Source organism: Apodemus sylvaticus, chromosome 8 (genome assembly GCF_947179515.1).
Source record: "Apodemus sylvaticus chromosome 8, mApoSyl1.1, whole genome shotgun sequence".
NCBI lineage: Eukaryota > Metazoa > Chordata > Mammalia > Rodentia > Muridae > Apodemus > Apodemus sylvaticus.
The window spans coordinates 71485819-71496343 of record NC_067479.1 but is presented as its reverse complement, the minus strand read 5'-3'; the positions used below and the strand labels follow the sequence as shown (position 1 = coordinate 71496343).

At 44.5% G+C, this 10525-nt stretch overlaps 1 protein-coding gene across 2 annotated transcripts; it reads right to left on the bottom strand.

The window, feature by feature from the left end:
• LOC127690943 (granzyme E-like) lies at positions 1 to 3374 on the bottom strand. Of its 2 annotated transcripts, none has more exons than XM_052190517.1 (5): positions 3320 to 3374; positions 1509 to 1659; positions 907 to 1042; positions 439 to 702; positions 1 to 63 (listed from the first exon to the last, which is right to left on the bottom strand). In XM_052190517.1, the coding sequence occupies exons 1-5, from the start codon at positions 3372 to 3374 to the stop codon at positions 1 to 3; spliced, it is 669 nt and encodes a 222-aa protein (XP_052046477.1). The 2 variants fall into 2 exon arrangements, with proteins under 2 accessions (XP_052046477.1, XP_052046476.1); XM_052190516.1 differs by having other exon boundaries at positions 907 to 1055; positions 1510 to 1659.
• Between the last annotated feature and the right edge of the window lie 7151 nt (positions 3375 to 10525).

Here is a 10525-nt window from a genome sequence, read left to right as displayed (position 1 = left end):
TCACCCATAGGTTACAACTCCGTAGGCCTTGTTGCCACACACGAGGGGTCCCCCAGAGTCACCCTGTGGGCAGAGAAAGGAGGAACTGAGCCTGGCTCCCTCTGGCTCTGTTCTCCCCACCTCCTTCTGGCAATGCTAACTTTAGATCAGGGCCAGGACAGGTTCCAGCTTTCCTCAGCACCCGAGCTCCAGGGAGGCCCACCTTTTCCTTCTCACCCAGTCCTAGTCTTTCCCTGAAGTCCTCATGGACACTCTGAGGTAATGTAGGCTGCTTTGAGATGAAGGTGGTTTTCCCAGCTTACTCTCTTACTACGCCCACACAAGAGCCCAAAGCTGGATTTGGGGGCTTTCCCTTCTCTGGGCTGGGGCTTGAGGGTTTGGCCATTCTCACACCTTGGCCTCTCTCCTCATTTTGTCTGTTAAATACTTGACCCCCACCTTGGAAGGAGCCTTTATTTTCTTCATGTCTCCAGCACAAATCTCTGTGGTCTCAGTGTAGCAACGGAAACGTTTTTTTTTGCATTCCTGGTCCTTTTTGATGATCAGTTGGGCCTCTCGTAGGCAGGCAGATCCTTTAGTGGCATTGTTGGACGTGCTCCCCCAGCCCGCCACACTGCACACATCCCCTGGCTTCACCTGGGCATCGGGCCGGGGCAACATGAGGGGCCTCACAGCTTTAGTTCTCTTGGCCTTACTCTCCAACTGAAAGGGAGGAGGGTGGAGAGAGCAGCTCAGCCTGGAGCCTGGAGCCTGAGACTGTTTTAAAGCCAGGACAGAAGTGAGGGAAGAAGAACCTGGATAAGAAAAGGATAAGAAGGAGATTCTAGCCCTGCACCGAGAAGAGCACAGCCAGGGAGCAGGGAGGGGTGAGCAGAGGTTTGTGGTCGGGAGGGCGGCAGGCCTCACCTTTAAGAGCATGATGTCATTGGTGCGGTCCACAGAATTATAGTCTGGGTGGGGAAAGGCTTTTTCCACAGGGATGATCTGCTGGGTCTCCTCCTTAGCCTTGATGTTGTGTGCCCCCAGTGTGACTGTCATTGCGCTGTGGGGAGAGCAGAGATGTGGAGTCAGAGAGGATGCTGTCCAGGAGCTGTGAAAGGTGGGATGGGCAGGGTGGGGCTCTAGCTGAGGGGACTAGAGGACACAGGAGAGCCTCAGGGTCAGACCTACTGCTCTCTGCTTCTCAAGGATGTGGACTCCGGGGAGGGGGCACTCCCTCTTGCATCTAGGCAATATGCCATAGCTCACATAGCTTGTGTTTTCATGTGAACTTTCAACCTCAACCACTGCTCTACGCTGATCAGTGCAGTTGATCAACTCAAGTGTGCTGCTGCCTCTGACCTCTTGCCCTTTGACCTAAAATTTACGTCTCATCCGACTCCCATTTCTGCAGTTCTTCCTTCAAGAGAGCTCACCTGGGAACATCCACAATAGAGGACAGAAGCTCCTGTGTATGTGTGGGTGGGGGTGTGTGTCTGAGAAAAGGTGGGCTAGCTGCTTCTCCTCACCTGTTTCTGCAGTGAGCAGCTGTCAGCACAAAGTCATCTTGAACAAGGAAGCCTCTGCAGCATCTCTTATTCCCTTCAATATCCACAGACACAACGAATGCCATGTAGGGGCGGGAGTGCGGCTTCACCTCATGGCTGCCGATGATCTCCTCTGAAGAAAGGGCTAGAACGTGGCGTGTCTGGACAGAGTAGACAGGGTGAGCAGGGGAGATCTAGGGAGGGGCTGACTGGAGGTCAGATCTGCAGTCCCTAAAGCCTGTTGCAGACAGGATTCTTTGCACACGGAATAATCTTGACCAACACTTAAGCCTCAGAAGCCTGTTCTAAGAAGGGGTAGATAGCACTTGACTTCTACCTCCTGCTTTACAAATGCCTGGAGAGATAAGCTCTCTTCATCATGTAGATGGATGATGAAAAGGATCCTGTGAATAGTCACGCTGGGTTTTGATTGTTAGTGAGTCATCATCCCTATAGGATTGGCTCGTGTCATTTTTCTCACATTTTACCCCCACATCCTATAGAGGTGGATTTTCTAATATTATTTTGCCTAACACATCTTCGGTTCTAAGTAAATGCTTTTTGCTGCATGAATGAATGCATTGTGTTAACTGGGGGGTGGGGGGTGGGGTGGCTGGTGCGTGGTCAGTGCTGGTGGGATTCAGAGCCAGGGACACATCGAAGCAGTGTGCTGTCCCGGATGGGAGTGTGGCAGGATTCTCCCTGTGCAATTACATTAAAATATTAGTGCAGCAGGAGGCCTGTGATTGTACAGGGAAAAGGAAGGCAGGATGAAGAGTTACAGGACAGAGGGAGACTCAGAGGAGGGAGGAGGAGAAGCCAAGATGGAGGTGGTGAGACAGGAAGAAGATCCTGATCCTACGTGGTTTTAAATAGCCACAGGTAGTTATGAATATCATATAGGGATAGAATAATTGGGATAACTTTTCTGATTGAGCTGGGCAACTGTGTCATTATCATTTGGCTCTGAAATTATTGTGTGGGCATATTGTGAATTGAGAATTTATTGATATATAAATCTGACTTGAAATAAATCTAGAAGCTTAATTATAAGCTTCTAGAGTTTTGTTTTACTGGGTTACTGGAAGGTGGAACCACTGACCACAGGGGGATTATGGCTGAGAGGGTACAGGCTGCACTGAGGCAGCGAACCAGAGCTGGGAAGACTGCGATTGGTCGCTGTATGGGGCTACCCATGGAGGCAGCAGAGCTTCGGGCAGAGAGTAGCTGAATGGAGCTTGGGAACTTGGCGGTTAATTTTTAATATTTCCCACACATGGGAGTAGTTGGGGACCTGCAGAGGAAATGGGGAGGCCAACTGAAACTAAAGTGCAAAGTTGATGGAGCGTGCAGGGCAGGATCTTGTCAGCCTGGGCCTGTTTCTTCTGCAGGGCTTGGTGTGGACTTAACAAACGATGCTAAGAATATTGAGCTGGTGGCCTCACCCCATTGCAGGCTGGTTGTTAAGGCTGGCTTGTCCCTTGGCTAAAGTCAAGATGCACATATTTGATCTTTGAATTCTCTGTCATATCTCTTTCTAAGGATTATCCAGTCTCCAGGTAATAAAAAAAATGCTGGGAGAAGCTAGTAGCTACTAAATTTCTGAGAATACCTCCCTTCCTCAGACCTTGTTGAGAATCTAGCCAATGCCAGACTTCCAAATCTGGGTTTGGTATGGGTCCTGAGGTTTAGAAAACTGGGTTCAGTGCCAGGACAATTACTGACTACTTCTAGACAGAACGTCAGCAGAGCTGGCCTGGAGTTTCATCTCTGCCACAGAGGTGCTCACTCACCTGCTCCAGCTCCTAGTGGCAGAAGTAGGGTCAGGAGAATCAGGACTGCTGGCATCCTCCCTGGAAGGCTGCTCAGGATGGAGGAGGGCAGAGTAGACACAGCCCTTGGAAGGAAAGGAAGGAGGTGTGGGCCCAGGGGCCTCACAGGCATTTTAAACCTATGTACCACTGCTTCTGAGCGATATCGCATTACTTAAGGAAATATTCTGGTTTGGGTAAAAATGACACTGTCACCACACTGACCTCCTATGAGCTAAGCTGGGATAAAGGTCAAGAATGTAGATGGTTGGAGGCTGTGGGTGAGGAAACCTCCACCCCAGGAAGTCCACAGTGAACACACAGAGACAAGTGCATCCTTTTTTTTTCTTTTTTCTTTCCTTTTTTTATGGTTTACACAGTCTTTTTTATTCTGGTAAGACCTCTTTGGGTTTATTTGGGTTTTTTTCCTTCCATTGTTTTTCAAAAAATAATACTGAAAACCAAATTATCCTAACAACAGTTACAGAACATTACACATACACTCACAAAGTTACCCAGTGCTGAGTGAGAGGTGATACTCTGCCGTATCTGCTGGGAAGTATTGCAGTGCACCATGTCATTAATCCCTGGGACAACAAACCATCCTGTGGTACAATCTGAATATTCTGATGAATTCATCTGAATTCACTCTGACTTTCCTGGAACTCCTAGGAAGTCACAGAGAAATCTCAAAAGCAAGTGTTGGCCTTGCATTCAATAGTCATGTGAACTGTCAAACACAGTTAAGTGTAATAACGGACACGAACGACAGGCATACTTTATCTGTTTACTGGTTATTGTCATTTTATCTCTAGAGCAAGAACTTGAGGACTGGATTTAATGGTCATTGAGATCAGCTCAGCACTGGTTTTCCTGCTGATGACTCCAATGGTATTTTGTACAAGGCCGCCTAGCATTTCTATAGACAAACAAGGGCTGTGATTAGATCTTAAATAATTACTAGATGGGCTACGTCCAGGAGCGAGAGAGACGGGGATGCAGCTTTGAAAAGGCTGAGCGTGACTGGGGTGAGCTGAGAGCCTGTGCTTAGGGCACTAGGTGGTGAGAGCTATGCGAGATCACTCTGGGAGGTGAGACAGGCTGGCCCTGCCCGGAGCACGGGTGTGTGTGTGTGTTGTGTGTGTGTGCACATCCAGAAAACCCACAGGACTACCCAGATCTTGCTTTGCCATTACTGTCTCATGGATTTCAGATACTTTTGAATTTTCTCATTTTATATTTTGGGACCAAGGGAGATTTCTTGTCTTGTTTGGGTTTTTTTTGTTTGTTTGTTTGTTTATGGGTTTTTTCTTGTTTTTTGGAGTCAGGGTTTCTCTGTGTAGCCCTGGCTGTCCTGGAACTCACTCTGTAGACCAGACTGTCCTTGAACTCAGAAATCTGCCTGCCTCTACCTCCCAAGTGCTGGAATTAAAGGCGTGTGCAGCAGCCGCCGCTGCTGCCGCCCGCAGCCACCACCACCCAGAGAGAGTTATTGTCTTAATTGTGAACTAAAGTTGTATCATATTTGGATCAAAATGAATCATCTAGTCCACTCTTATGTAATCTTTTAGTTTTTCTGGGCCACCATGAAGGACTAAGTCTTTTGGGGCTACACATTACTTAAATAAACTATAAGTAGCAATGATATTTCCCCTTGAAAGGGACTGTGTATAAATGACATGGTATCTGCACATACAGATGACAACAAAAGCCTTACAGAACAGAGTAATCTTAATCATATGTGGCCACATAGAAAGAATGTTAAATCCGTGAAGGAGAGTCTATGCTTGTGATTTCTAATGAGTAAATTGTACACATAAAAGTAATAACATTTGTTCTGGTATTATTTTATCATAAAAGTATGAACCTTTGTGGAAATCCAATGTGGCTTTTGAGAAATGAGAGTTTCACTCCATGGCCTGGTGGACACAGCCACCAGGTGAATTCCTGACCTCAGTGAATTCCTAAAGTGCTGCTGAGATATTTTGGTTCTAATCTTACTGATGGTGTGCTTAACACTTTAAATGGAAAGAAACATTAAAACCTTACATCATCCCCCATTATCCCTCTTACCTCGTCCATGTCTCTCCACACCCTTCAGATTCATGGATTATTATTCTTCCATTATCATTCTCTCACATACATACCAGGGAATAAAATATAAACCCTACCTACAGGGCCAGTGTACCGTTGCTTGAATGCGTATTTCTTTCAGGTCTGAAAACTTTGGGTTTGATAACCACTGTGGCACTCACCATTGGGGAAGACTAATTCTCCCTCTCTCAGCAGTTTGTAATGGCGTGTTGCTCTTCATCTAGTGCGGCCCTTTGCTACTTCCCCATCCACTGTGATGGTCACCTGTGGTGTTGTTCAGGTCTTGTTTAAGCAGGCAGATAATTGAGATTTCTTGTGTGTAGTTTGCTTGTCAAATCTAGAAAACATATTGCTAAAACTTTTTATTACGTGTCTGTGTTTGGATGTGTGCACATGAGTACCCGTGCCCTTGGAGGCCCGAGGAGCTGAAGTCACAAGTGGTGATGAGCTATTCTACATGGCTGCTCAGAACCGAATTTGAGTGCTTGGCAAGAACAGTGTGTCCTGTTAAGACTTGTGAGCTATCTCTGCAGCCAGGTACGCTCAGTTCTTGGCACTAGTTGCTCACAAATGTAGGAGCTGTGAAAAGGTGGTGCGGTGAATACAGTGTCATTGTGAAGTATGATCATTTGTCTCTCAGAAGGACACATAAAAGCCCTGGGAAGGTCAGGAATTGACATGATCAAAAATATTTTTAGTTTAAACAAAAGAGTCCAGTTTTATGCAATCCTTACTATGTATTTGAATATTGGCAGGTATCATATCTATGTTGATGAGAAATGAATTTGATTGTACCAAAATAGTGACAATATTTCTAGAAGTCTTGGAATCTATTTTCAAATGTTTGTGTCAAATGTCAAATCAAAGCAACATCACTGTTCACAAAACTGTATTCAGCTGAGTTGAAATGCAGTGAGTTATTTTCCTTAATTTGAGATCTCCATAACCACCTTCACCTGGAACACTCACAGTTTGAAACATGGTATTGACAGTTGGATTTTTTTCTTAGCCAGTGACAGCAGGCCCAACTAACACCAGAGATAACCAGATGGCAAAAGGAAAATGTGGGAACATTGCTAACACAGATCAAGGCAATATGGCACCATCCAAACCCAATTCTCACACAACAGCAAGTCCTGGATACCCCAACACGCCAGGAAAGCAAGATTTGGATTTAAAATCACAGGTCATGATGCTGATCAAGGTCTTCATGGAGGGCTTCAAGAAGGACATAAATAACTCCCTTAAAGAAATACAAGAGAACACAAGTAAACAGGAAGAAGCCCTTGAAGATCAAAGGAAAAACGCAACAAAACAGGTGAAGGAATTAAAGTCATCAGGATCCAAGTGGATCAAGAACTTCCACATAAAACCAGACACACTGAAACTAATAGAAAAGAAACTGGGGAAGATCCTTGAGGACATGGGCATAGGGGAAATTTCCTCAACAGAACACCAATAGCTTATGCTCTAAGATCAAGAATTGACAAATGGGACCTCATAAAACTACAAAGTTTCTGTAAGGCAAAGGACATTGTCAAAAGGACAAAATGGCAACCAATAAATTGGGAAAAAATCTTTACCAACACTACATCTGACAGGGGGTTTATATCCAAGATATACAAAGAACTCAAGAAGGTAGACTCCAGAGAGCCAAATATCCCCCTTAAAAATGGGGTACAGAGCTAAACAACGAATTTTCACCTGAGGAATATCGAATGGCTGAGAAGCACCTAAAGAAATGTTCAACATCCTTCATCATCAGGAAAATGCAAATCAAAACAACCCTGAGATTTCACCTCACACCAGTCAGAATGGCTAAGATCAAAAACTCGGGAGAAAACAGGTGCTGTCGAGGATGTCGAGAAAGAGGAACACTCCTCCACTGCTGGTGGGGTTGCAAGCTGGTACTACCACTCTGGAAATCAGTCTGGCAGTTCCTCAGAAAACTGGGAATGATACTACCAGAGGAACCCACTATACCACTCCTGGGCATATACTCAGAGGATTCCCTGGCATGTAATAAGGACACATGCTCCACTATGTTCATAGCAGCCCTATTTATAATAGCCAGAAGCTGGAAAGAACCCAGATGTCCCTCAACAGAGGAATGAATACAGAAAATGTGGTATATATACACAACGGAGTACTATTTAGCCATTAGAAACAATGAATTCATGAAATTCTTAGACAAATGGATGGAGCTGGAGAACATCATCCTAAGTGAGATAACACAGTCTCAAAAGAACACTCATGGTGTGCACTCACTGGTAAACAGATATTAGCCTAGAAGCTTGGAATACCCAAGACACAATTCACATGTCAAATGATACCCAAGAAGAACGAAGGAGTGGCCCCTGGTCCTGGAAAGGCTCAGTGCAGCAGTGTAGGGGAATAGCAGGACAGGGAAGTGGGAAGGGGTGGATAGTTGAACAGGGGGAGGGAAGAGGGTTTATGGAACTTTCGGGGAGGGGGGATCCAGGAAAGGGAAAATCATTTGAAATGTAAATAAAGAATATATTGAAGAAAAAAAACGAGGAAAAAAAAGTGGTTTTCTAGACACAATTTCCCTATGTAGCCCTGGATGTCCCGGAACTTGCTCTGTAGACCAGGCAGGGCTTGAACTCAGAGATCCCTTGCTTCTGCTCCACAGTGCTGGGATTAAAGGCGTGAGCTAACACCTACAGCTTCTTCTTTCTCTTTTGAGATCCCTTTTCTTCTAGGATAGTTTCTACCATGCTGTGATTAAAAATAATAATAATAACATATAAGGAACTGTATTTACTTTTATTATGAAAATTGACAAGGAAATAGTAAGCAAGGCTCGAGAATATAAAAGTCTCAGCTGCTGATGCAGTGCAGAGTGACAGGATTTTGAAGATGGTGAGTGGGTGGAGTGCGTGAGGCACGGCTGAGGTATGTGAGCTCCTAATGACCAAAACAGAATGCTTACTTGGTTTCCAATCACTGCTAAACACTTATTATCTACAAAGATAAGACTAAGCATCATTCGTAATCTGTGCATTTCATTTCCTGAGTCTCCTGGAGCACATGCGAATCTGATGGTATCAGTTCAACTGTTGGCAGGTGGAAGATGAAATGCTGGACATCTCACATGCCATCAGTCTGGACTCAGGCATGTGTGCCAAAAGCAAGAGCATCATATGTTCACTTTACAGGATACTGAACCATGTTATCATCTACACAGTTCATGTTCAAGAGCCACACAATGTTGTTACACCATCATCATAGTGTATCGCAAGTTCTCAGTGGACTTTGATTTTACATTGGGCTGTATTTATAGCCATCCTGGGCCATATGCAGCCCTCAGACTCCCAGTTGGAAACCCTGAACTAGTCTATAAAAATGGAGTGGCTTCTGTCATTTGTGCCTTTCTGAAAATTTTTAAATTAAAAATAATTTTTGTACAATATATTCTGATCATTGTTTTTCCCCTATGTCTCCTCCCAGATGCACCCATTTTCCCATCCATGAACCTTGCTATTTAGAAAATTCTTTACATAAATAAAATCACACATGAAAATTAACCAGACCCCAAGTCTGTACTATTTACTGAACCTTTTTACAGTTAGAATAGGCATTCAGAATAGAAGCTGTGAAGCTTCACATCAAATTCTACACTTTTAGTACAGAACATATTTTATGTGCTTATCTATCACCAGGTTTAAAAAAACAAAAAGCAATCCATAACAGAATTATAATGAAAATGACAATGAGAGCACCAATCATGCTGACCTGAGGAGACAGAGAGAGAGAGAGAGAGAGAGAGAGAGAGAGAGAGAGAGAGAGAGAGAAAGAGAGAGAGAGAGCGCGCTAAAGCATTCATACAGCACAACAAAAGACCACAAATCAAAAGCAGTCATAAGTCAGGCAGTGGTGGCACACACCTTTGATCCTAGCACTTGGGAGGCAGAGGCAAGCAGATTTCTGAGTTTGAGGCCAGCCTGGTCTATAGAGTGAGTTCCAGGACAGCCAGGGCTACACAGAAACCCTGTCTTGAAACTAACAAACAAAAAACAAAACAAAAACAAAAGCAGTCATAAGGAATAAGAACACTGCTGAAAATGTGACATTATCTCACCTTAAATTGTACCACAGGGCCATAGTGATAAGGCAGCCTGGTACTGGTACAAAAATAGACAGGAAGACCAACAGAGCAGAACTGAGGTCCTGGACATGAAAACTCAAAGCAAAGGGCCCTGAATTGTTGACAAGGAGGGAAAATATCTTTCAAAAATCAGGTTCAACAAATAGTACGGGTGAAACTGAATGTCCACCTGCAGAGAAATGAGATTAGATTCTTAACTCTCATCTTTTACAAAAATCATTTCAAAATCGGTTAAAGGCCTTAGGTGAAAACTGGAAATACAAACTTTCAGAACAAAACACAGAGAAATCCTTTAAGATATTGGGAAAAGCAAGAGTTTTTAAAACAGAAAACCAAAGGGAGAAAAACTAACTCAGTATCAAAAGGTGGGACTAATTGAAAACAAAGATGCTGTGTAGCAAAAGAAACAATCATGGCTGACTCCTGACAGGAAGCCAAGGAGCCAGTTCTTCCACCCACAAGACCAGATGTCTCGGTTGGCCCAGTGTGGTGCTGGAGCTCCTGAGGATTGCTAGAGATCTGCTGTTCTCATCTGTGATGGAGTCCTGAAAAACTGGGTTCTCCAGCCATGGAAGAAATCCTTAGCAACGGGATAAATGTAGCCAGAAAGCATGGAACAGGCAGGCAAAAGCAAACGCTCCTTCCTCCATGTCCTTATGCAGGCTGCCTCCAGAAGGGGTGACCCTGATATAGGGTCCAGTTTCCACCTCAAATAATCTTTTTTTATTCGATATATTCTTTATTTACATTTCAAATGGTTTCCCCTTTCATTGATTCCCCCTCCCCAAAAGTCCCATAAGCCCTCTTCCTTCCCCCTGTTCTCCCATCCACCCCTTCCCACTTCCCTGTTCTGGTATTGCCCTACACTGCTACACTGAGCCTTTCCAGAACCAGGGGCCACTCCTTCCTTCTTCTTGCACATCATTTGATATGTGGATTGTGTCTTGGGTATTCCAAGCTTCTAG